Source organism: Paroedura picta, chromosome 13, assembly GCF_049243985.1.
Source record: "Paroedura picta isolate Pp20150507F chromosome 13, Ppicta_v3.0, whole genome shotgun sequence".
Lineage (NCBI taxonomy): Eukaryota > Metazoa > Chordata > Lepidosauria > Squamata > Gekkonidae > Paroedura > Paroedura picta.
Genome location: NC_135381.1, coordinates 43,742,567 through 43,770,189, shown reverse-complemented (window position 1 = coordinate 43,770,189; position 27,623 = coordinate 43,742,567). Strand labels below are relative to the sequence as shown.

The following is a 27,623-nucleotide window of genomic DNA, read 5'->3' as shown; positions in this document are numbered from 1 at the left end:
AAACCTCATTGGTCAGTTCTGCATGCGTGGAGTTCTGGAGGCCTCACTTCAAAAAATACATGGACAGAATTGAAAGGGTGCCAAGGAGAGAGACAAGGATGATTCAGGGCCAGGAGACCAAGCTCTATAAGGAAAGGCTGAGGGACTTGGGGATGTTTAGAGGGGGTTGAGAGGGGACAGGATGACTCTTTTGAAGTATCTGAAAGGTTGCCATTTAGGAGGGCACGGAGAAGCTCCTGTTACCAGCAGAGGATAGGACCTACACCAATTGCTTTAGATTATGTGCAGAATGATACCAGCTAGATATCAGGAAAAAAATTCATAGTGGGAGTAGTTCAGCCATGGAATGGTCTGCCTAAGGACGTGGTCAGCTCCCCCTCACTGACAATCTTCAAGCAGCAGCTGGACAGATTCCTATTGTGGATGTTGATTCTGCCTTGAGCAGGGGGTTGGACTGGATGGCCTGTAAGGCCCCTTCCCACTCTAGGGCAGAGTCTGCACTTACTTTCTTTATTCCATTGTCAATCCTGTTGAATTCAGATTGCTTTGAACTCAGATCTTCCTCTTCCCCCCCTCCCCATTGAAATAGAAAAGTGTTCTGCACGTGGTTAGGGAGGCTCAGAAGAGCCTTGTTTTCTTGAAGGGGGGAAGAGGATCAAAGAAGTCAGAGGAGGGAGGAAAAAATTCTTTCTTTTCTTGAAGGTGGGAGGGAACGAAGAAGGCACAAAAAAAAAATCCAAGGCCGACAGAAGTTAAGAGAAATCAGGGGCTTCTCCTTTAAGGCAGGCTTGTCACATGACCACCTGTAGCCAATCACGGGTTCGCTACCACGGAGGAGAGCCCAGATTCAAAACAATGTGATTTAAAAATATATTGAGGGTTAAAAGCACTCTAAGATATCGCACAATAAAGGTAGGGTCACTCCGGATCAATCCTTGCTGCAGAAGGAAATTTTAAATTGCCCCAAATCCAAACGGAAATCGCATTCTGTGTAGAGGGCAGGGACTGAATCGATCTGGGGTTGGAATAAAATCTCTGTGCAGTTTACATCTAGGATTCCATAAGTGGAATTAGCCTGGAAACAGAACCCTCTACTGGGGGCAGTGCCATGAAGACAGAGTGATTGGGAAAGGTACCGAGGGTAGAAAAGAGTCTCCAAAGACAGCTGAACGTTTTGCTTAGATGAGAAGGCACATTCATGGGATTGTCTTGGGAGGACTTCACCCGGCTGAGCCCCCTCAGTGCACTTTCTCAGCCTCAATGCCCAAAAGGCATCCGGAGTCATGCAGTTCCGGAGAACTTGAAAAAAGATAAAGTGACATCACTGCCACAGTCTAGAATTTAGATAAACAGAGGGGATTTGAATGTGATCCCAGGGTGGAAAAATCTCAGACATGTCAAAGATTTGGGGCTAAGAGGAAACTGGTCCCTGGGAAGCTACAGAAGAAAACTATCCCGGGCCCAGCGAAGAGGATGAGGTCACAATTTCCAGCAGCATACCTTATCCTTGTCACCTTGCCGGACATTCTTTTCCTCTATGTTCTTGATTGCATTGGCTCGGGATGCAGTGACCTGGTTCACCACGGTTCTTTGCCCCTGTTCCCTGCATCTGAAAATTAACACAAGCAACACTGAGATCGGCAAACTCACAACTCTGCGTCCATCACTTGTTCATCTGTTTCTGTTACTGTTCACCTTCCCTACAGAGAGAATCCCTTTTTTGCAGCAGAATCCCTGAGAATATTCCAGGGAATGTTTACAAGATGTCACTTCCAGACTGACATGGCTGTTCTCAGGGGACTCGAGAGCAGAGCTCCCCTAATGGGAATGTCAACTGAGCAGGTTCTCAAGAATGACTTTCCTGGGCACGCTGTGTAAGGGCAAATGACAACTTTCCCCCCTTCTCCACTTTTCACTACCAAAAGGAGTCTCGCGGTAGTTTATAATCGCCTACTCTTCTCTCCACAACAGACACCCTTTGAGGTTGGTGAGGCTGAGAGAGCTCTGAGAGAACTGTGTGAGAACAGCTCTATCAGGACTGTGACTAGCCCAAGGTCACCCAGCTGGCTGCATGTGGAGGAGTGGGGAATCAAACCTTGTTCTCCAGAGTAGAGGACACTCCTCTTAACCGCTAGACCATGCTAGCTCTCAGTCTTTCCCATCAGCTTTCACCTGATCCTTTAACCCAGACACTGAACCTGAAACCCTTCCGCATGGCAAGCAGATGCGCTTCAGCTGAGCTAAACCCACTGCCCTGTTCCTCAGGGACAGTTTCTGTATTCCGGTTCCAGCGCCTGGTAAATGACCCTTTGTCCATATTGATATCTTTGAGGCATATGCTGCTTAAGTCTGTGTTGCCAGGAGCTGATATCGTCTGGGTTTCAGAAACATGGAATACATTAAGGTTGTAAACGTACGGTTTTCTCTGCTGTTCTCCACCTGAGTCCCTCAGTGGTAGCTATTGCCGCCCCCAAGCCCACAATCATTTTTCTTAATTAAACCCCCCCCCCCTATATTCAGTTTAGTTATACCATTATATATTATATAGTTCTACCATTGCTATGGCAATGGTCTTTGAAACGGTCACAGCCAGGGCACGAGCGAGGCCTTTGCAGGCCTTTGGGAAGCGCTCCCCCCCACCCCCCAGGAGTCACCGACTGGCTGGCTGTAGCAGCCAGGCATGCCTGTGAGGCAAGGGCTGAGGGCTTGGCGAGGGAGGGCGGGAGCTGTAGGGGCAGGGCCAATCAGGGTGCAGCTGGCTGCACCCTCATTGGCCCTGCAGAGGCCGGACTGTCCGTCCCCCAAGGCTGTTTCATAATTATTAAGAGGCACCAAATGGATAAGATAGTTATACCATTATTATGATACTAGATATTAAGCCCGCTGTGGGCAAAATACAGCGGGCCCTAGGATGATGGATGGGTGGAGGGATGGGGTGAAGGAAGGAGGAAAAGGAGAAAGAGAGACAGAAAGACAGAAGGAAAGGGAGGAAGATAGAGACAGAAGAAGAGGGAGAGAAACAGGTAGCCAGAAAGAGGCAGATGGAAGAGAGGGAGGAAGGGAGGAAGGGAAAAACAAAAGGAATGCTGGGAGGAAGGGAAGGAGAAAGGGAATGCTGGGAGGAAGGGAGGAACAGAGTAAGGTAGGTGGCCTTGGGACCTTCTGCTGGGCCCAGGGGCAGGCTCGGCTACCCCAGGGCCCGGCAGAAGGCTCCGGACGGGGGCGGCAGGCTTTGCGGCCTACTGCCGGGCCCAGGGGCAGGCTCGGCTGCCCCAGGGCCCGGCAGAAGGCTCGGGACGGGGGCGGCGGGCTTTGCGGCCTACTGCCGGGCCCAGGGGCAGGCTCGGCTGCCCCAGGGCCCGGCAGAAGGCTCCGGACGGGGGCGGCGGGCTTTGCGGCCTACTGCCGGGCCCAGGGGCAGGCTCGGCTGCCCCAGGGCCCGGCAGAAGGCTCGGGACGGGGGCGGCGGGCTTTGCGGCCTACTGCCGGGCCCAGGGACAGGCTCGGCTGCCCCAGGGCCTGGCAGAAGGCTCGGGACGGGGGGTGGCGGGCTCCGCGGCCTACTGCCGGGCCTAGCGGCAGGCTCGGCTGCTCCAGGGCCTGGCAGAAGGCTCGGGACTTCGGGAGTGGGCTTTGTGGCCTTCTGGCGGGCCCAAGGGCAGGCGAGCCTGCCCCAGGGCCCGGCAGAAGGCTCCCTGGGCGAGGGGAAGCCGGCCGGAGGACTTACCGCTGGGGAAGGCTTCTTCCTCTGAGCGGCAACTCCCCGGCCGGCCCAGGCGAGGCTGGGCCAACCAGCCAACGGGGAGCCGCGCTTTGCGCGGCTCCCCATTGGCTGCTTGGCCCTCCGAGTTTTTATCCCGGACAGGGCCCGCCCTAACTCCTCCCCACTTGCCCTTACTCCTTTATTCCTCCCGCTCCTCCGGAGCGGGGGGAGGGTTAAAGATATGTTAAAGAATCCTTGAATTTGCAGCATTTGTTTTTTTAAGTCTTTACCATTTTCTGTGGCAGAGAGATGCCTTTCCCACAATGGATGGGGCTAGTAGGCATTTTTTTTTTAAAGAATAGAAACCTGGGAATGCAAAGAAAGTCTCATAGATATTGTTATTATGTTTCATCAATATGATGATATTCAGCTGCCTTTTAAAAAATTGAGACCACTCTCTGGGGGTGGGAGGGACAAATGACTCCAGTACGGTGAGAGCCATATTATTAGAAAGCTAAAGGTAGAATAGTTATTTGTAAGCATTCAAAACATGCCTGGACAATGGATTTTTTAGTCTTTTTGCAATACTGGCGACTGTTCATAACGAGCCCTGCTGAAGTGTCTTTCCATTACAGATCAGTCTGGCCTGACGGTGCTCTGTGCAGCTTTCTCCAATGGCAATATCATTTCACGACTGCCCAAAGTCCCTCGATAAAGACCACGCAGCAGTGGACGGGCCACTTGGGCAGCAAGAAAGAGCTGCAGGAAGTGGGGAAGGGCTGCGTTTCTCACAAGAATCTTCCTCCAGCTTCCGGAAGAACAGATAAGGCAGCTTTGGAGGTCAGGGAGAGGGTGACCTTTACACTGCAGTTGTATTTAAACTGATTGTACAATCGATTGGTTTAAATTCAGGGCTTGGTTCATCCCAGACTGCTGAGATCAGAACAAGCGGCCATAAGTACAATGTTGTTCAGGCCGCCACCCCATTCTCCAGAGAACAGAGCAGTATTTACTTCTGTGTGGTGGTGACAAGTGCCCATCAGCCACAGTTGGGATGTTCCGAGGTGGTTCTCCATTCCATGACTCTGCTTAATTCCTTTATTATTTATTCGATTTTTATACCACCCGCCCAGCTGAGCCGGCCCAAGGTGGTGTAAAGGCAGGAAAAACAACACAGTCAGTAAAATGAATCAAATAGATTAAACATTGGTTTGAAATATTAAAATACTAACTGATGACAGGGCAACTAAATCTGCAATACAACCCATTTAAATACAGCCTAGAACTTCTGGATGCAGATTGAGCAAAGAGGCTATTAAGCGATGAGACACACACACACACACACAACAATTCAGTTTGCCAAGTTTTGAGCTGCTGCCGTAAAAATATGAAGTTTGGAAGAAAGATAATTTTAAGCTTTAAGTTTTATTTTTTAGGATTTGCCTTAATTTTACTATACCTAGTGACCATACATGATTCTGTTTATATAACTTGGTTTGAACGACTGTAATAAGAATAAACTTTGACTTTGACGAGCCCATTTAAATGTTTCCTCTGTACTCCTGAGAGCCAGGATAAGATTTGGGGCATCCTATAATGATCGTAGATATGAGTTAGCACCTAATAAGTAGTAGGTGGTAAATGGGTGGGGCCCAATAGATGTCACCATGTCATCACCCCCAACTAAAGGCCTGGCGGAAAAGCTCTATCTTGCTGGCCCTGAGGAACTCTGCTAGTTCTGGCAGGACCCAAATGTGTTCTCTGAGCTTATTCCAGCAGGAAGGGGCCAGGATGGAAAATGACTTGGCCCTGATTGAAACCAGACATACCTCCTAGGGACTGGGGACCACCGTCTGGTTGGAATTAGTAGAGCAAAGGGCTCTTTGGAGGGTATAGATCAGGGGTAGTCAAACTGCGGCCCTCCAGACGTCCATGGCCTACAATTCCCAGAAGCCCCTGCCAGCATTCGCTGGCAGGGGCTCCTGGGAATTGTAGTCCATGGACGTCTGGAGGGCCGCAGTTTGACTACCCCTGGTATAGATAGACAGACCTGGACTGCGAATGGCCTTATGAGTAAGTATCAGAACCTTAAACGATCTAGAATGCCACTGGGAGCCAGTGTAGCTGTCGGAGAAAAAGTCAAATGTATGCCGTGGAAGTCCTTGGTGGTCTCCCATTCAAATAGTAACCAGGGCTGACCCACCTTAGAGATCCGTCAAGCTAACCTGGGCCCTCATCCCTCTCAGGAAGTGAAGTAAATGCTAGCTGTTTCCCAAATGTCTGCATTGTGGAGCTAAAACAACCATTCTCAGGTTTGAAACTGGATTCAAATCCTCGTGTTCAGTTGTGAAGTCCATTGGGTATCTTTGTGCTGCCCCTCACTCTTCATCTAGCACCGAACAATCCACGGCACCCTTGGCGGAAGGGGGGGAGGGAGGGAACGCAATAAATAAATTAAGGTTTTCACAGTTGCCTGAGAACAAGGATTCCGTCTTGTCTCTACTGAATCTTGGTTCCAAAAATTAATATCCCCAAGCATCTAATCTAGCCCATGCCAAGCAAGGAAGAAACCGTTGTGGAATCACAGTTATGCACAAGAGAAGAGCACTGAAGGAAGCGAGCACTGAAAAAACTGAGGACCCACAACTTAATTGCTGTTGAGAGCAAGGAAAGCAGATCAGAGCTATATGGAGACCTGTCCAGAGATTTCTCATAGGAAAATCTTCTAGAGACCTCAGGTCTTATTTTACAGAATTTCAAGGCAGTGTGCACGTGGAATATATGCAGGTCCAGTGCAAAATGGGTCCTCCAAAAATCTTGTGGAGACTTTGATCTCAAAGGTGCTCCTGGCTGCTCAGCCCATGAACTATCACCAGGCATGACCTTGGACAACAAATTAAGCAGCAATCTGAACTTCAAACATTTCCCACTGATGTTTTTCAAACAACACCGACTCCTCCCCCCCCCTGAAAAACATCAAAAAGCCTGCACATTCAGCGCTTTATATTCCCACATCTGTCCTTTATTTCTTAGGGTGGAAAACCTGCCTCCAGCATTCTCACTGTGGAGAAGGGCGGAAGAGCAAGCAGAGTTGTTAGGCTTGGCTCTCAAACTGCCCCAGTGGTGTTCACTAAGGGAAATGTGCTCCATTCAGGCATCTCCCCACGGGTTGCTCTGCTAACTCTTCAACAGGAACAAAAAGAACTGTCTGCTTGCCCAAAGGATCCTTCACAAGCACCTCATATTTAACTTGCTTAATTCCGGTGTGGGAGGGAAGGCGGTTGAGGGAAGGAAGGCGGCCAAGGAGGACTCTGCAGAGGTGGACGATGGCTGAGCACCTCTGTTTCTCACATGCTTTGAAAGCCCCTGGGTGGGGTCAGTTGGCAGTGGAGAGTTGGCTCTTTACACACACAATTATACACGCCATGTGTTAATTGCATCCTCCCTGTTTTCTGTAAACCGCCCTGAGCCCTCGGGGAGGGCGGTATATAAATATAAATATAATAATAATAATAATAATAATAATAATAATAATAATAATAATAATAATAATAATAATAATAATAATTTTCCCCTTTAAAATTGGGAATCCCTTTAAATACCATGTTCAGACAGCCCTGTCTACATGGAGCAAAGTGTCTCAAAGCTTAATTGGATGTCTTTTTCTATTGTCCTTTTAATATAAATATTCATATTACATATTTAAATCCTCTTTTAGTAAACAAGGAAGGGCTTTCTGACACTCCTAAGATTTCATTCCTTTTGAATAACTGCACTCCTGATGCTATCGACAACGTGGTGAATTTCTTGCAAGATGCCATAAGGCTACACCAAGAAAAGGTCATGGAATGATTTATTCTTCTTAATATTATTTTTATTTCCAAATTAACCTATTAAGTTTTATTAACTAGTAATATATATTTTTATTTTACTTGATGGCTGTTTCATTGTTGTTGCTGTTGTTGTTATTGTTATTATTATTAAATTTGTTATTCACCTCTCCTTGGAGGCTCGAGATGAGTTACAGTAATAAAACCCCCAATAAAAACTCCATACAGAAGTTACAGTTACAGAAATCTATTCTGGAGGTGACCGTTGCATGGATCACTGTGGCCAGTTGACAGGTAGGGCGCTAGTAGCCGAGCTTGGTGCAGATAGAAAAATGCCTGGCTGGCTACCTTCTTTACCTGAGCCTCAAGTGTTAAGGAGGCACCCCAAATTTCTGGCTTGGGCTGCGATCTTAAGTTGTGTCCCGGCCAGAGGGGGTAAACCTCCATTAAAGGATTTATGATATGACATGATACACACACAACTCCTGCGTGGGAAATCCTGGTTTAATGATCCTCTTGCATCCCAGGTTCATACTAAGACCAAAAATTGGGGAATATGTGGGGATCCATCAGTTTGTTTGTTTGTTTGTTTATATTTTAATTTATATTCCACCGGTCTCAAAGACTTGCAGCGGTTTACAATAAAAGAATAAAACAACCCAACCCCTAAAATCCCCAATACATTAAAAGGTGGCTCTTCATCGAAGTTAACTCCCCAACTCCCCTCCGCTGTCCAGCTGCAGCCAGGATCGCTTTTCATTAGGAGCGAGGGTCCTGATCTCACTAGCTCTAATTCTAGGGGATCCGCAGATGGCAACTCGGGGACCTTAGCCCAGCCTCAACCGGACTGAAGATCATCTGCATTTCTTATTGGATTGTCCACTTTACACAGATCTTAGGGGGAAATTCTACACAAAATAACTCCAAGGGTGTTATGTCCAGCAAATGCTAAACTAATATATTTGCTCTCTGACCCAGACCCTAATGTATCACAAAGAGCTGCTACTTTTTCATTGGCTGCAAGAAAGATTTGAGCTGAGTGCTTGACAAATCATACGGCTCCTCCAAACAGCCAACTTGCAGTCTGAACAGTTAATATCAATTTTTACTTTGCTTTCGGGATAGTTTAAAATTCAGATGTGGCATTTGTTTTGAATGAGTAAATTCTTATGTGCTTTTAAATTTGCAATGGCCAATGGCCTAGTGCAGTAACATTTTACTTACTTACTTACAAGTTGTGATCCTTACCCTACTATTTGCTAGCCAACAAGGGACGGAACCAGCAATGATCCATTAACCTTCAGTGATCTTTGAATACCCTCCTAGCAATGCCTTCTACCAGTTGTAGATTTTCTCTAGCCTCTCCCTTATCAAAAACTGCTGGGACATCTTTTTGGCACTGGTCCTCTAGAATCTGATGTTCATTCTCTGGAATTTTTGCCTGTTGCTTGCCCAAACAAGCTTTAAAAATGATGTGGCACAAGCTGCTAGTCCCTATTGTCAAAGGTTTTAAAAACTGATATCAAATGGAGAGAAGAAACAGATTGGAGGACAGTAGCAACTTAAGACACCAGCAATATTTCTGAGTTTGGCCCCTTTGGTAACTTTGATCTCAATAAAAACGTGAGCTTTGCCACCTTTATATCACTGTGAGCCAATCAGTGTGCCAAATCCTCCCCCCCCCCCCCGATTTCCACTGTGTTGGCTCTTTGTCCATTTTTCTTAACTTCTCAGCTTGCACAGTAAAACTCGATGAAGCTGGATTGGTTTCTGTTCATGTCCAGCCTTGAAGATCCAAAGATAAAACACCCTGCATGGGGGATGTTTATTTGCTTCTGAGCAGCTGCTTGAACTGGAATGTTGCAAAGCTTCTCAGTGGGGTGCCCATGTTTGCTGGGAGCTCTTCATTCTTGAAGAAAGGCTTAACCCCTCGGAGTCAAATGTTCGAATGGGGATTGGGATGTGATTGGCTTCTTCAGCCACCGGTCCCCTGACTGGCAGCTCAGTGACAGGGCTGCAGATCTGCCGAAGCCCCAACTCTGAGAGCCAGGGAGCAAACCAGGGAGAACTCAGGAGCCAAAGCAGAAGGCTGTGCCCAAGACCACAACTCATAAATGGCCCATCATGCCCACACTTAGCAACACATTATGCAGTGTTTTATTAAATGGCTGCATCAAATTCCCACACTACAAAAATGCACACAGGTGAAAATCCTGCAAATCTTCTACAGAGAAAACATGTAGGGGTTCTCACTATGTCTCTTTCTCTGCATCCTCAAACAGTGCGCCTACACAGTTTAAAGAAGTTTAGATAAATTAATAGAGGATAAAAACCTACCAATAGCCATAAAAGCTAAGTTAAACCGCCAAGTTCAGAGTACTGTAGAAAATGTCAGGTGCTGGTAGGGTCGCCATCCCCCCGCTGGAGCTAGTGAATTTGTCAGCATCGCACTTCTGTTGGAAACAGCTCTCTGTGCAATGCCTCCTGACTTGTGAGGCTGTAAACATGGACTCTTCACCATAGAGCTAGTGAGATAGACAGGGACACTGACCACCCACCTTTGATCTCACTGACCTGTCCCTAGAGGGTATTTTCCTGTTTCCTCAGTCTCTCTCTCTCTCTCTCTCTCTCTCTCTCTCTCTCTCTTTTCTCCTCCATCTCTCAAGCCTGCAACATGATGGAAGGGAGATGCCTCAAGCATCTCTCTCCATCCAGCTATTTAGACTAGAATAGGAACCTTATCTTTACTTTGAAGTATGTAGAATTAAGTTCTCTAATAAATAGTTCTCATATTAGCTAAGTACCACGTTGGTGAACGAGTCTGTCTTTGTTTGTAGTTTGTGACCACATGCCCTCTGCCCACGCTGTGCTAACTTGTGTTACTAAGGCACTCTGCTATCTTTCAGGATATTAAGACTTTACCACAAACCTACCAATAGGCAATACCCTTCCATTTCCAGCTGGTGGCCAGTAATGCAGGACACTCTGATATTTGAGCAAAAACTCTATAGTAAAAATGGCTTCTACCATAGACTCTTTGCCCAAATACTAAGATGGTCCCTGTATCATGGGCCATGTATTGACATAACTTCTAGAAACACCGCTGCCTTTATAGGAGCTGTCCTTGCAACCCAGCAGGGCTCTTTTTACACAGTCTTCATGTATTTCCAAAATTCAGGTTTTAGGAAATTCCTCTATAGGTCACATTTTAACTTGTTAACTTCAGGCAAGCTTCATTTCCCATTTCAGACCTTAGCATATTACCACAAACCCATTCCGCAGCATTCACATTGGAGGCCTGTGCAAGCTCTAATATGACTGTTGCAAACAGGACAGGCTGCTATGAGTCCAGATCCAAATTCCACTTACAGGTTGTCTTGAGGGCTGCATGCCTCCCACGCCCAGTGAATGCTGGGAAGAGGTTTCCCGCTGGCTGTGCACTTGAGGCTGTATTCTCCTCCCTTTGTGAAGAGGTCTTGGTCCTTGTTCTTGTCCAAATCCGTCTCCTTTTCGTAAATTTTGGGTCTCTCTGGAAAGAAAAAGACCGCAAGGAATTCATCAGACCATCACTTCTCCCAGAAAGCAGCTGAACCAACACCTCAGTATTTAACAAAGAATTCTTCCTCAGTTGTACATCCACTAGCCATTTTTAAATGTTAGTCTTGTCACCACATGTTGCCAAAACTCCAGGTGAGGCCTGCTGATCTCCTGCAATTTGGAGGGTGAACTCTGTAGTACTATATCCCACTGACATCTTTCCATTCTCCTCAATTGCACTCTTCCCAGACTGTACCCTCAAATCTCCAGGAATTTCCCAAATTGAAACTGGCACCGTAGCTCCAAGCAGCAGCAGGAAATGAAAGCCCAGTGTGGAGGGATTTCCTGCTGACACCGCCATATTGGCAAATCCAGATCCAATGCAGGTTATTTTCTATTTGGGCAGACTCACGTCACATTTTTACTATGTAATTTTACTAAATAACTCCTTCCAGCCATCTTTCTGATCTTGCCTTGGGCAAAACTGAGCTCAGAAAATATTACATATCTTTGCTTTGCCTTGATAAACTTTCAGGGTTGTTTAATTCACTGCCCCTTGAGACTTATATTTCAGGAGCCCCAAACCAAGAGCTCAGAGGCAGAAGAAACATTTGAGGGGCCCTGATGGGGACTGGCTGCCACTCTAGGACGAATGACAAGGCTGTCACTGTGTCTGCTCCATTTGGCAGACGGGCTCAACCCCATCTCCAGCTGGCTTTAGCGGAAGCGCCACTGCTGGACAAGGACTCCGAAAAGACCTGATAAATCCCGTTTATTTGTTCTCGGCTCAAAATAAAAAAACTACCCCTCCTTGACCGTAAGTGGTTTTAAAGTTGCACGGCACCTCCTCCCCACTTGTTTATACTTAAGCCTGGAATAACTGTTTTCTCCCACGTCTTCCATTCTTGGCCAGGCAGGATGTGGAGTCCCCAGCTGTTTGCTAACATCCCCCTTTGCTCTCCCCACCTCCTGTGTTCAAACTCTTCAAGACATTTGCCTCTTGGCTCTAGACGAGACGTGGATCCACGAAAACAAAAACAGAGCACCCCACCAGCCTCTTGGACGGCCTGGGATGTGCAAATACACACAGAGGAACTTCTCTTTGTTGTGGTCGGCCACCCCTGGGGGACTCAGAAATACTGTAGGCAAAGGCTGCAAGAAGGTCTGGTTGCTCCTGCCAAATTAAATCCTAAGGATTGGGTACCCACATGGGTGGCCCAAATGATTCCAGAAGACCAAAGGGACGTTCATGGCGGTGCTGGAACATGTAGCCAAGTCTCAACTGTACTATGGAGACCTCTGGTGAGGTTTTCGGGGCAGGAGACATTGAGAGGTGATTTGTTGTTGCCTGCCTCTGTGTCACAACTCAGGTGTTCCTGGAGGTCTCCCCTCCAAATGCTAACCAGGGTTGATCCTGCTTAGCTTGTAAGGCCTGTCTAGATTGGACTAGCCTGGGCTATCCAGGTCATGTTAAACATATTCATAGAGGGCTTCACACATAAGCCCTACAAGTAATGTAGGCTTCACATGCAGCCCCACAATGGGAACAAATACATCTAGGATTGCCAGCCTCCAGATGGTGCCTGGAGTTACCTCTCCCCTCTGGCTATACTTACAGAGAGCAAATGTAACGACAAGGATCGATTCCCAGGGGCATGGCTGCTTATTAATTGCCTTCTCTCCTATCCTTCCACTTTCCTAACAGAGTCTTTAACTCAGATTCAAGCAGGGAGCCCTGTTGGTCTGAAGCAGCAGAACAAATGTAGAGTCCAGTCAGGCACCTTTAAGGCCAAAAAAGTTTTATGCAAGGGATGAGCTTTCGTTTGCATGCACCCTTCCTCAGATACAATGTCTTGTGTACGCACACTTAAAGCTCATGCCTTAAATAAAACTTTGTTGGTCTTAAAGGTGCCTGACTGGACTCTACATTTGTTGATTCTTGAGCTCCCCAGTCCTCCCCAGTCCTCTGTGATTGTCCCTGAAGGAAGAATGTAGGACCACAGTCAACAAAGTACTCCCAGTACGATAATAAGGAAACCACTCCTTGCTGGAATGCTGGTCTCGAGCCCTGTGGGCAGGTCTGCTTCTAGGATGTCTAGACGTGCCTGCTTGGGGCACCTGCTGAACACGCCGAAGGGGGATGGGAGGCAGGAGTCCATGTCGAAATGCATTTTACATGCAGCAGCCAGTTGATCTCCATATAATGGTTACCTTTAAAGCGACACGGGGGTAAATACAGATGTCAGGTGAACCGTACTGCTATTACAACTGCTATTTAGTGTGACTTCCATAGGAACCTGGAACGTCAGATCCATGAATCAAGGCAAGCTGGACGTGGTTAAACAAGAAATGAGAAGACTGAACATCGACATTTTAGGAATCAGTGAACTAAAATGGACAGGAATGGGTGAATTTAATTCAGATGACCATCAGGTATACTACTGTGGACAAGAATCTCGCAGAAGAAATGGAGTAGCCTTCATAATCAATAAGAGAGTAGGAAAAGCAGTCTTGGGATACAATCCCCAAAATGACAGAATGATCTCAGTTCGAATCCAAGGCAAACCATTCAACATCACAGTGATCCAGGTCTATGCCCCAACCACTGCTGCTGAAGAGGATGAAGTTGATCAGTTCTATGAAGCCCTACAACACCTTATAGAAGCAACGCCAAAAAATGATGTGCTTATCATCATGGGGGATTGGAATGCTAAAGTAGGAAGCCAAAAGATAACTGGGATAACAGGCAAGTTTGGCCTTGGAGTACAAAATGAAGCAGGGCACAGGCTGGTAGAATTTTGTCAAGAGAATACAATGGTCATAGCAAACACTCTTTTCCAACAACCCAAGAGACGACTCTACACATGGACATCACCAGACGGTCAACACAGAAATCAGATTGACTATGTACTCTGCAGCCAAAGATGGAAAAGTTCTATACAGGCAATAAAAACAAGACCAGGAGCTGATTGTGGTTCAGATCATGAGCTTCTTGTTGCAAAATTTAGGCTTAAATTGAAGAAAGTAGGGAAAAGCACTAGGCCACTCAGGTACGAACTAAATCATATCCCCGACGAATATACAGTAGAGGTGACAAATAGATTTAAGGAATTAGATCTGATAGACAGAGTGCCTGAAGAACTATGGACGGAGGTTCGCGACATTGTACAAGAGGTAGCAACTAAAACCATCCCAAAGAAAAAGAAATGCAAGAAATCAAAATGGCTGTCTGAGGAAGCTTTACAAATAGCTAAGGAGAGAAGGGAAGTGAAAGGCAAGGGAGAAAGAGAAAGATACACCCAATTGAATGCAGAATTCCAGAGAAAAGCTAGAAGAGATAAGAATGCCTTCTTAAATGAACAGTGCAAACAAATAGAAGAAAACAATAGAATGGGGAGGACCAGAGATCTTTTCAAGAAAATTGGAGATATGAAGAGAACGTTTCATGCAAAGATGGGTATGATAAGGGACCAAAATGGTAGGGACCTCACAGAAGCAGAAGAGATTAAGCAAAGGTGGCAAAATTATACAGAAGAACTATACAAGAGCGAGCTTAACATCCCTGATGACCACAGTGGGGTAGTTACTGACCTGGAGCCAGACATCCTGGAATGTGAAGTCAAATGGGCCTTAGGAAGTCTGAGCAACAATAAAGCTAGTGGTGGTGACAGCATTCCAGTTGAACTATTCAAAATCTTAAAGGACGATGCAGTAAAAGTGCTACACTCAATATGCCAGCAAATTTGGAAAACTCAGCAATGGCCACAGGATTGGAAAAGGTCAGTTTACATTCCAATCCCAAAGAAGGGCAATGCCAAAGAATGTTCAAACTACCGCACCATTGCACTCATTTCTCATGCTAGCAAAGTTATGCTCAAAATCCTACAAGCTAGGCTCCAGCAATATGTGGACCGAGAACTTCCAGAAGTACAGGCAGGATTTCGAAGAGGTAGAGGAACTAGAGATCAAATTGCCAACATACGCTGGATCATGGAAAAAGCTAGGGAGTTCCAGAAGAACATCTACTTCTGCTTCATTGACTATGCTAAAGCCTTTGATTGTGTGGAGCACAACAAATTGTGGCAAGTTCTTAAAGAGATGGGAATACCAGAGCATCTTATTTGTCTCTTGAGAAATTTATATGCAGGTCAAGAAGCAACAGTGAGAACTGAACATGGAATCACGGATTGGTTCAAAATTGAGAAAGGAGTTCGGCAAGGCTGTATACTGTCGCCTTGCCTATTTAACTTGTATGCGGAGCACATCATGAGAAAGGCGGGATTAGAGGAGTCACAAATTGGGATCAAGATTGCAGGGAGAAATATCAACAACCTCAGATATGCAGATGATACCACTCTAATGGCTGAAAGTGAAGAGGAACTAAAGAGCCTGTTGATGCGGGTGAAGGAGGAGAGTGCAAAAGTTGGCTTGAAACTCAACATCAAGAAAACAAAGATCATGGCAGCCGGCCCTCTCAATTCCTGGCAAATAGATGGGGAAGAAATGGAGATAGTGACAGATTTTATTTTCCTCGGCTCCAAGATCACTGCAGATGGGGACTGCAGCAAAGAAATTAAAAGACGCTTGCTCCTAGGGAGGAAAGCTATGGCAAATCTAGACAGCATCCTAAAAAGCAGAGACATCACCCTACCAACAAAAGTGCGTTTAGTCAAGGCTATGGTATTCCCAGTTGCAATGTATGGCTGCGAAAGTTGGACCATAAGGAAGGCCGAGCGTCAAAGAATTGAGGCTTTTGAACTCTGGTGCTGGAGAAGACTCTTGCGAGTCCCTTGGACTGCAAGGCGAACAAACCGGTCAGTCCTAGAGGAGATCAGCCCTGACTGCTCTTTAGAAGGCCAGATCCTGAAGATGAAACTCAAATACTTTGGCCACCTCATGAGAAGGAAGGACTCCCTGGAGAAGAGCCTAATGCTGGGAGTGATCGAGGGCAAAAGAAGAAGGGGACGACAGAGAATGAGGTGGATGGATGGAGTCACTGAAGCAGTAGGTGCAAACTTAAAAGGACTCCAGGGAATGGTAGAGGACAGGAAGGCCTGGAGGATCATTGTCCATGGGGTCGCGATGGGTCGGACACGACTTCGCACATAACAACAACAACAACATTTAGTGTGACAGAACCACATGGCATCCCATAATACCAGTGTCTGCCAGTCATGGCACCATCAGGCTCTACCCAATCAGTCTCTGGGTTTCGGATGATTGGGCTCTGAGGACCCTGGTCACCTCTTGCATATGATTCCCAACTTGGAGCTGCCTTGGAGTTACAACTTATCTCCAAACAGCAGAGAACAATTTCCCTGAATAAAAGGCTACTTTGGATGGTGGACTATGACATTATACCCTGCTGAGGTTTCCCCCTTACCCCCGCCCCCCTCAGACTCCACCTTCAATCTCATAATCCTAAAAGTTCAGCCCTCCTGCCCCATCCTAATGTTTCCGGTTCTGGGTCTGTCTGATAAGGCTGCCTGATAAGCCCTGGACAAGAGATCCTGAAATCACATTCTTGGAAGAGAACAGACACATCTCCACTGTCAAGTTTCTCCAGCTGCTTTTGCTTGGGGTTTTTTATTTTCCTTTCTGATCTATGACTTCCTGACGATAGTTGGCAAAAGTAACTTATCCTTTTAATTCATCACGTTAACGCAGCAACCAGGAAGAATTTCGGGTGGGGGGAAATGTAAACACAGGGGTTTGATTAAAGGGTGGATGAAGCGCCAGCAGAGGCCCCCCCCACTGCCAACGGGACAGCAGCAGACACGGCTGGCCACGCCCCTCGTCATATCGTGCCACCTTTTATTTAGCCCTAGGATCAGGGATGATCATGTGATCAGCATGACATTTACCGGAGCTGTAAGACAAAGGTGGCTTTAGGGTCATTCTTCTTCACAGCAAGATAATTTCCCTCAATTTTTCGAGGTCAGATTACTGGCAGAAAACAGCGACGGAGATTTCTTGGCAGACTGTCCTTTTGAGGGGAGTATTCTTCTGCTACCAAAAATGCAACACCTGCTGTTTACTTCTCTTCTGCCTTCCCCACAGAATAATAATTCCTCTCTTTATGAATTATCAGCATTCTCGGAGATGGGATGCTTGCGATGAATGACATATTTACAATAATTGCAATAATTATTCCTGATTAATTCCTTCTGCTGAGCTGATGTATGACAATGGAACACCAGAGAGCATTTGTGCATGAAATTATACACACTACAAAGATGAAAAGCTTGCACAACCATTAGCAGAGGCGAATTGAATGGATGGGAATCAGCGTGCTGGACCTTTTGTTAGCTGCCCGTGAATTTCACGCCACAGGTTTTTATTTGGACAGTCCATTCTTTCAATGAACACCCATTCTGTCTCTCACACAGGGGGATTTGTGCCCACACAAAAGTGTCCATGCTGTATGCCATATACCACCCAGTCAGGCGATCCATGTGACAAATTGAAGACATATAGAAAAGAAAAGGAATAACTCAGACCATAAAAAAAAAATTGTTCTCATAAATCCTTCTCTGAAAGTTCTGATGTCAAATATTCTCCAGATAATTAAAATAAGCTGCAGCTGATTTATGTCATAGAATCATAGAATCATAGAATCATAGAGTTGGAAGGGGCCATACAGGCCATCTAGTCCAACCCCCTGCTCAACGCAGGATCAGCCCTAAGCATCCTAAAGCATCCAAGAAAAGTGTATATCCAACCTTTGCTTGAAGACTGCCAGTGAGGGGGCGAGCAAGGGACTCTCAAGACAAGGGAGAAGCAGAGGTGGCTGGCCATTCCTTTCCCTTGAAGAGCCCTCCTCCTCCTCCTCCTCCTCCTCCTCCTCCTCCTCCTCTAAGCATGTGGGGAGTGGAGACTATCACTGATCAAGTACTAAGAGGCCTTACCAACAGGAAATATTGGGAAACCACCTTCAGATCAGAAGGGGATGTTTCTTCACAGACCTGGAGTTTTGCATCACTTTTTCCATCAATTAAGCATGAATTCCACACCTTCATATTTCCCAGCCAGTGTTTGCTGGGTCTCTTGTACCCCTGTGGCAACCATCAACCGTCAATTTCAGCCACCAGAAAAGAGATGCTGCCGATTTTTCTTCTTCTGTCCCATGCAAACGGTGACTGAGGCCTTCTGCCAGGACTAGCGATGCCTATCCTTTCTGTCCGCCACCCATCATATTTCTGTGCCTCGGGTCAACCGAGAGTCGGACCTACACGGCACCCTGTCCCTGGCGGGCTTGGAAAGGGGGACGGAGAAACAAGCCGCAGAGTTAGGCAGCTCTAGCAAAGGCTTACCCCATACAACCAGGTGACTGGTGAGGCTTTCGTAGAGGCCGTGTTTAGTGTTGCTGAGGGATATGGTGTAGTTCCCAGCATGCTTTGCTCTCAGGTCCCTAATGACCAGTCTGTACTTCAGAGGATCCAGTTCATAGCAGGAGCTGTTCTCAGCAATTGGGTTGTTATCTTTATACCTGTTTCGAACAGCAGAGGAAGAGCATCAGGGAGGGTTGAGATACGCAACGCAGGGAAACCCAGCTGCAGGACAACCATTTACATTCAGATTAGACTTCAAGCTGGACCAGAGTTCACTTATGCTAAGGGGACTCACATCGCTATGGCAAACGTATCACCACCTGCCCACAGTGGAAAGGACCTCCATGAATAGGACCTTCCTATACTCCTGTTGTGGCAATGGCACCTCCATGGCTTGGTGACCCTCCCTGCCCAATGGGTGGCCCAGGCTCATTCCGGGAGAGAATCCACACGTGGGAGCAGGCGATGAGGGAGCCAGCAGGGCACAAAGGGAGGCCAAAATCAGAATCAGATTTTATTACGGTTATAGACCAGCAACGGTATAATTAATAATCTGAAAACAGTTACGGAACAGACAGCAAAAAGTATAATGAGGGTTGGGCACTGTGCCTGCATGCATGTGCCGACTGGTGCGCCTGTGCCACTCCTACCCCCATGGCACAGCGCTAGCTGCTTCGGGTGTGAATGGCCACTTGGCTGCTGAAGCGCTGAACCCTACATAGAACAGCTGAAAGCATAAATTTATCTGTAATCACTCTGCGGGAGCGGTATAAATAAAACAGTAAGGGCTGGGGTGGTGGGCGCTGTCTGGGATGAGGGGGGATCAACGATTGGCCCCTGGCCCCAGACTGACAAGTTGGGAGGCACGAACCAGGGCTTCTGGCACCCGGCTGTTAACAGCACACAGGCCAACGAGCCACCCCGTCCACGGCACCACGAGCACGCTCCTGGCCCCCAGGACGGACCTGCCGGGAGGCCTGCTGCCTCCACGCCACCAACAACAGCTCCAACGTCCTGCCCCGCGGGGACATCACCCCTCCAGGAGGACAACTGCTGCCCGCCACCAACGACTGCTGCCCGCCACCCATGGGGAGCCCGACGTGGAGAAGCATGTGCCCCCTCACTGCCTCTGCCTGCCAATCCACGGACCTGCTCCGTGCCCACCAGCCGCCACCATGCAGGAACGCCCAGCCGGTTTCACCCCCCACACCACGCCCACTCCGAGGCCTGCCTGCATGGCCACTACGCACGGAAAGGTAGGACGCGAACTACATGAGAGGGGCTCTCCCCTGCCCCGCGGACCGCTGACCGGGATTACCCCCGGTGGAGGGCCAGGGACCCTGCACCTTTCCCCGCAGGGCCTGTGGCACCAGGATGGGGAGGGGGCCCTATCATGAGCCCTCCTAGGGCCCACTGTATTTTAACTACAGCGGGCTTAATTTCTAGTTAATAAGATAAAATATTTTACCTATAAAACTGCTAATATCATTACTAGATTGTTCTGATCAATGACAGCTCTCTGAAACACTTGGTGTGAGCCACCTTACACCAGATTTTCATGACTGCTGTACAGAACCTGGGGACATTATGCATCTGACTTTCTCAACCAGGGTATCATGAAAACCCTGGGATTTCTTCAGGGATAGGACTTTATCGATATGTTGCTATTTTAAACTATGCTTTTATGACGTAACCCGCCCAGAGACTTTGAGGAAGGGTCTTCCGAGGTGGGTAAAATGAGGACCCAGCTTGCTGGGGGGTAAACGGCAATGACTGGGGAAGGCACTGGCAAACCACCCCGTATTGAGTCTGCCATGAAAACGCTGGAGGGCGTCACCCCAAGGGTCAGACATGACCCGGTGCTTGCACAGGGGATGCCTTTACCTTTACCTTTATACTAAAATATGATAATAAAAGAGGGAGAGGGAGAGAGAGAGAGAGAGAGAGAGAGAGAGAAAGAGAAAGAGAAGAGAGAGAGAGAGAGAGAGAGAGAGAGAGAGAGAGAGAGAGAGAGAGAGAAAGAAAGAAAGAAAGAAAGAAAGAAAGAAAGAAAGAAAGAAAGAAAGAAAGAAAGAAAGAAAGAAAGAAAGAAAGGTTAGAGCATCAAACGGGGATTCAACTCGTCAGGAAACAGTGGCAACGCTCAGGTGAGAAAACAGTATGGGTTTACATCTTTCCCGTTGGTCCAAAGGATCACTTTGATACTGACCAGGTCACGTTGGGGCGGGGGAAAGCGTCGACCTTCCAGGCCAGTCTCAGCGTCTTCTGCCCCACCTTAGCCTCGTAGTTCTGTTCTTTCTTATAGAAAAGCTTGAGGAAAGGTTCTCCTTAGGTAAAGAAGAAAAAGAGCTGATGTCATTTTGCGGTTTGCAAAAGGATCATGAATTTACTCAGGGGTAGTCAACCTGCGTCCCCCCAGATGTCCATGGACTACAATTCCCATGAGCCCCTGCCAGCAAACACTGACAGAGGCTCATGGGAAAGTCCATAGACATCTGGAGGGATGCAGTTTGACAACCCCTGAACTGATCAAAGCAGTGGGACCAAACAGATGTGCTCTATCAATGAGTGTCCCAATGCCATCTGGGGAGCAGGCACCGAGACGTTAGAAGGTAGCAAGAGGCATAAAATGGGGTAGCTTTTGGAACTTTTCAGCTGCCTTTGCATCTGTTCTTGGCTTGTAGGCAACTGCATATTTTTATTTATTTATTTATTTATATTTATTTTTTATTTTATTTATTTATTTATTTATTTATTTATTATTGGCTTTGTATGACTGCCATTGAAGAACTATGGATGGAGGTTCACAACATTGTACAAGAGGTAGCAACTAAAACCATCCCAAAGAAAAAGAAATGCAAGAAATCAAAATGACTGTCTGAGGAAGCTTTACAAATAGCTAAGGAGAGAAGGGAAGTGAAAGGCAAGGGAGAAAGAGAAAGATAGACCCAACTGAATGCAGAATTCAAGAGAAAAGCTGGAAGAGATAAGAATGCCTTCTTAAATGAACAGTGCAAACAAATAGAAGAAAACAATAGAATGGGGAGGACCAGAGATATTTTCAAGAAAATTGGAGATATGAAGAGAACGTTTCATGCAAAGATGGGTATGATAAGGGACCAAAATGGTAGGGGCCTCACAGAAGCAGAAGAGATTTTTAAAAGGTTGCAAAATTATACAGAGGAACTATACAAGAGCGAGCTTAACATCCCTGATAACCACGATGGGGTAGTTACTGACCTGGACCCAGACATCCTGGAATGTGAAGTCAAATGGGCCTTAGGAAGACTGAGCAACAATAAAGCTAGTGGTGGTGACAGCATTCCAGTTGAACTATTCAAAATCTTAAAAGACGATGCAGTAAAAGTGCTACACTCAATATGCCAGCAAATTTGGAAAACTCAACAATGGCCACAGGATTGGAAAAGGTCAGTTTACATTCCAATCCCAAAGAAGGGCAATGCCAAAGAAAGTTCAAAGTACTGCAACATTGCACTCCCTTGGACTGCAAGGCGAACAAACCGGTCAGTCCTAGAGGAGATCAGCTCTGACTGCTCCTTAGAAGGCCAGATCATGAAGATGAAACTCAAATACTTTGGTCACCTCATGAGACGGAAGGACTCCCTGGAGAAGAGCCTAATGCTGGGAGCGATCGAGGGCAAAAGAAGAAGGGTATGACAGAGAATGAAGTGGCTGGATGGAGTCACTGAAGCAGTAGGTGCAAACTTAAATGGACTCCGGGGAATGGTAGAGGACAGGAAGGCCTGGAGGATCATTGTCCATGGGGTCGTGATGGGTTGGACATGACTTTGCACCTAACAACAACAACAATGATGGCCACTCGCAGCGTTTTACAATTTTTGGTATGCAGTCCATATAACCAAATAAACCCCCACATTAAACCCATTAAAAACATTCTAAGCCTGAACCCAAACTATGGCGAAATACAATTCAATTTATATCCCACACAAGCCCCATGGGTGGACCAAAGATGGCCGATGGAATTTGGGATGTTTTTCATTGGGGACTTTTCACGTCAGGCCAAAGCATGCCTCTCAACCCCCTCCGAAAAATATTGGGAAAATAATTACTTTTGTTGATCTTCAAGTCTCATAATTCCAATGATTAGATGCATAGGAACAGGAACGGAGAATTTTTACTTTAAAAAGAGAGATTTCTTGCATTGCTTTCCCTTTAAAGCTGGGAGAAAGGTTTGACAGGTGGGGGAGATTGACAGGGGGGGGGAGACTCGTGGGTATAGTGAGTCTCCTCCACCGTTTTACACAGCCGTGAGGAGTGCCAGGAAGTGTGAGAAAGCGGGAGAAGGAAGTGAGCGTGTGAGGAGGTGAGAAATGGCGGGGGGCAATTGCATTGGCCTAACGCTATGTTCTTAGATGTGCGGAACGGCCCTCAGGGTTGCTCTCCAACTTAGTTATGTTGTATTACACAGAGTTGTTTCTTACTGTACACTGTGACTGTGATGTTGGTCTCCAGCTCCTTGCTTGTGTAATTGGCAATTTCACCTCTGCACCCATACAGGCCCCTGTCTTCTATCGAAACATTTCGGATGGTCACATTGCTGGTGGCTTTATACACCTGCTCACTTTGGTCCAATGTTTTTACAGGTTTATACACCTAAACGGGAGAACAGAGTACAGAGTCAGATGTGTTGTGAGTACCCTCCCGCAACATGCCTCAAGCAGAGACTGGGAAAAGTTAGCTAGAGCAGTCTTCCCCACCCCCCGGCCTGCAGACCGGTACCAGGCCATTGAGCCCTCAGTACCAGGCTGTGGTGCGGGTGCGGGCACACCTCCCTCCCCCTGCGGTGTGAGACTTGCTGCGCGGGGAGCAGCTGATCGCTCCCAGGCCCCGGTGCTGTGAGCGCCATGCTGTGAGCGCCATGCTGTGAGCGCCGTGCTGCAAGCACCGTGCCGCAGGGGGGAGGCGAGAGCGGGCGCAAACATGCAGGCACGGACCTGCCGCGCCTGCGCATTTGCACCCGCCCACGTGCCCGCGTCTGCGCCTCCCTCTCCCCCACCCCAGTCCCCGGCCCGAAAAAGGTTGGGGACCAGTGAGCTAGAGCATGCTGAGGGAATCGATAAGCATCTCCAAATGAGACGCACAGAATTCGCAAGCAGGGACACCCCCCTGGGAACACCAAAGGGTCCAACAACGCACAAGATCAGTTCAGAAGACATCCTCTTGTGAGTCAATGGACAGGGCTCCACCTATAGGCTGAAGCAGTCCCTGAAGCAGTGGGTGCAAACTTAAATGGACTCCGGGGAACGGTGGAGGACAGGAAGGCCTGGAGGATGAGGTCGCGATGGGTCCATGAGGTCGTGATGGGTCTTCGCGCCTAACAACAACAATAGGCTCCACCCTGATATTATAGTGCTAGTGCACATTTGTTGCCCAGGACAGAAAAATAACTATTACAGCTATTTAAACAGCCATGATCTCTGATTCTCAGTATGGGTAGGGGTGGGATTAGCTATCTGGTGTTAGTTATCTGCAGTCAGAGTTGCATTTGGGCTGCGTTCCAATTGTATTCAAAACTGGGACTGACCTGGCTGTTCTGGTTGAGGTGGAAATCCTTGAGGAGCGGAAGGGCTACTCCCTGGTGAGATCTTTGGCAGCCAGGTAACAGCCACCTGATGGTCTATAACAGGGGTAGTCAAACTGCGGCCCTCCAGATGTCCATGAACTACAATTCCCAGAAGCCCCTGCCAGCATTCGCTGGCAGGGGCTTCTGGGAATTGTAGTTCATGGACATCTGGAGGGCCACAGTTTGACTACCCCTGGTCTATAACTTATGCTATCTGTGTTCAAGTAAAAGCACACCTATGTCCAGACTTGGCATTCCTGCTGGCAGTGAGGAAATTTCTGGTTTTCCTTTAATTAAAGTCCCACCTGGAAATGTGGCCATCTCACCTAGCAAAGCTGGCCATCTGCGTCTCTCCTCTAGGTTGTTACTACAGTGTTTTCACGTGGCTCAGAACTTGTTACAGCCATGCCACTGAATCCTGATGACAATGTAGGAGCCGAGGACATAGACCACTGAGGAATAAAAGCGCCAAGCCTCTTCTCTCTGCCCCCAGCCAAAGGAAATACTGTAAGGACTCACTTTCCCCCTTGGAAATTTCCAATGAAATGTGATCCGCCCATTGAAGGAAGTTTCAGCTGTGCACATCAGAGTCAAAGTTTCTCCAACCAGCAGCTTTTGTGGTATGGCTTTTAGAGCAAGGTTCTGGATCCGCAGCTCTGGAAGAGACCAAAGTCAAAAAATACCAAGTCAAAATTAAGATAGCAGAGCCCAAAATGCCAATGCAAATTCTTACAAGAACGTTGGGGAAATATCTCAAGATATTCTTCTAGAACGGTGGTCTCCAACCACCGTGCGGTGGCCCGTTGCCGGGCCACGAAGGCCCTGGCACTGGGCCACAGCTCCCTGCCTCCGCAGGGCCGCACTGGGCCAGGCTTGGCATCCAGGTTTGTGCCATGCGCAGCCACAAACACACGTTTGCGGCACTCCCACGCATGTACGTTTGCGGCCGTGCATGGCGCAAATGTGCATGCATTACCTGGCCGCACATACACGCATGCATGGGAGTGCCACACATGCATGGCATGCGTGGCCAGGGGATCGCCCTCCCCGGCGGCGCCGGTCTGCAGCCTAGACAAGGTTGCGGACCACTGTTCTAGAAGACCTGGGCGCATTCTGCACACAATAGATAATGCACTTTGAATGCACTTTAACAGTAGATTCTCCTGTTCCACACAGGAAAATCCAGCTGCCAAAGCACACTGAAAGTGCATTATCCAATGTGTGTGGAATGGGCCTTGGTGTGGGAAAAGATCTTTAGGCGCATCCTATTTATTTATTTATTTTAATTTATTTGTTTGTTTATTTATTTATTTATTTATTTATACCACCCTCCCCGAAGTCTCAGGTCCATTTACATGAAACAAGAAAATGATACAGGTAACATTTATAGTAACAACAAGGTGATAACAACAATAACATTGACATCATAACAACAATAACATTAAAGAACGGTGGAAACTGTAAGCAAATTTGTTTCAACCCAAGCAAAAATCAGATTTAACTCCAGTGATGGGAGTTTTTTTTGTTTTCTCTGCCCTTTGGAGTCTCAGAGTGGCTTACTTAAACTACAAGTACAACGATATAGGCTAGATATCAGGAAAAACATTTTCCCAGTCAGAGTAGTTCAGCAGTGGAATAGGCTGCCTAAGGAGGTGGTGAGCTCCCCCTCACTGGCAGTCTTCAACACCCCTCCCACATTCTGAGTGAGATAAACAATTTCACGAGATTTTAAAATCATAGACTCATAAGGGTTGGAAGGGACCTCCAGGTTTATCTAGTCCAACCCCCAAACAGTGCAGGAAACCCACAATGTCCTGCCCACCCACAGTGACTCCAATTCTATGTCCAGAACCCCCCCCCCAAAAAAACAACCCAGAATCCCTGGTCAGTCTGGCCTGGAGGAAATTGCCTGCTGACCCCAAAGTGGTGATCAGCATTTCCTTGGGCATGCGAGGAAGGGCCACAAGAGCCAAGCTCAAGCACAATCCCTTCTGCCCACCCACTCACCATCTGCCTAAGTTCACAGAATCAGCATTTCTGTCAGATGGCTACCCATTCGCTGCTTTAAAAACCTCCAAAGAAGGAAGACCCACCACCTCCCAAAGAAGCCTGCTCCACTGAGGAACCGCTCTGCCTGGAACTTCTTCTGGCTGTTTAGCCAAAGTTCTTTTGAATTAATTTCCACCCATTGGTTCTGGTCTGACCCTCTGGGGCAACAGAAAACAACTGTGCTGCATCCTCTATATGAGAGCCCTTCAAGTATTCGAAGATAAACTGCCCAGAGCCATATGGAAGGGTGGCATAAAAATATAAACAAACAAACAAACAAGATGGTTATCAAAGCACCTCTGTCATCATCTTCTCTCCAGATCCCTCGACCTTTCCTCATACAACTTGGTCTCCAAACCCTTCACCATCTTCATTGCCCTCCCCTGGACGCGCTCCAGTTTGTCCACTTCCTTCTTTGATTGCGGCATGCAGAACTGGACGCAGCACTCTACTTGTGTCAGAGGAAGGGAGCTTTGACTCCACAAAGCCTCCACCTTGAAAACTAAGGTGTTCCTGGACACAAGTCTCAGTTTTCTACTACAGACCAGCAGAGCAAAGTCACTCACCCGCTTTCTTAGGTGCGTACATGGATGTGAATGTGACTCCATCCACGCTAGCGACACACTGGAGAATGCCCGTGAAGATCTCAAAGGAAGGAGAAGTGACCAGGAATCCTCTCTTGGGGTCCCATTCCTTCCGCTTCTGGCTGAACGTAGTGCTGGGTGAATGCTAGGCAAAAAAAGAGACAGAGATATAACAAATGACCAAGCGAGCAACATGCAGGCCGAAAGGCCTGTGACATGCAAGCTGCTGTAGGATGCCAGAGAATTCTGACCTAAGCCAGAAAAATGCAGAACCCAGTCAACAAGCTGTGGTAACTCCTGCAGTGGGGCTGGGAAATGTTATCATGATGGACCAGAACCAATGGGATGAAATTAATTCAAAAGAAATTCCGTCTAAACATCAGGAAGAAGTTCCTGACAGTCAGAGCGGTTTCTCAGTGGAACAGGCTTCCTCAGGAGGTGGTGGGTTCTCCATCTCTGGAGATTTTAAAGCCGAGGCTGGATAGCCATCTGATGGAGAGGCTGATTCTGTGAAGGCTCAAGGGGGTGGCAGGTGACAGTGGATAAGCTATAGGGATGTGAGTGTCCTGCATAGTGCAGGGGGTTGGACTAGATGACCAAGGATGTTCCTGCCAACTCTATGATTCTATGAGAAACACAACACTGTGTTTGTGACAGTGAAATATTCTGGCAGACATCAAGGCTTCCTGCAGCCATCCAAGTAAATAGCACAGAGGACTAGCATGTACAAGAACTGGTTTTGCCAAAGAAAATCTTCCCATTGTCTTTCACTTTGGGGGTAAGAAATGGAAAAGAGAGGGGTGGGGTGGTATGGTGGATCCGCTCTCCCACTTCCCCATCCTGAGGTAAATTTCCCAAAATACAATTTTGTTCCATCATGGATTGAGCTGCTCTCATAGCTTGGCTTCTTTGTTAAGATCTGGTGTGGATTGTCCTATCCTGACACTGACGGGTCTGTTTGGCTCCATTCAGCCCTGGGGAAGA

General features: G+C 47.4%; 1 protein-coding gene across 3 annotated transcripts in view; it reads right to left on the bottom strand.

Annotated features, from left to right (window-relative positions):
- The window catches only part of LOC143823229 (vascular endothelial growth factor receptor kdr-like), a 157,571-nt gene that overhangs the window by 65,598 nt on the left and 64,350 nt on the right, over positions 1-27,623 (bottom strand). For all 3 annotated transcript variants that reach the window (XM_077309336.1, XM_077309337.1, XM_077309338.1), the window contains exons 5-11: positions 26,622-26,784; positions 24,526-24,662; positions 22,865-23,036; positions 20,611-20,728; positions 18,384-18,559; positions 10,903-11,062; positions 1,501-1,609 (exon numbers count right to left, since the gene is read on the bottom strand). In XM_077309336.1, the coding sequence (XP_077165451.1) occupies positions 1,501-1,609; positions 10,903-11,062; positions 18,384-18,559; positions 20,611-20,728; positions 22,865-23,036; positions 24,526-24,662; positions 26,622-26,784 (1,035 nt within the window). The remainder of the gene's footprint in view (positions 1-1,500; positions 1,610-10,902; positions 11,063-18,383; positions 18,560-20,610; positions 20,729-22,864; positions 23,037-24,525; positions 24,663-26,621; positions 26,785-27,623) is intronic.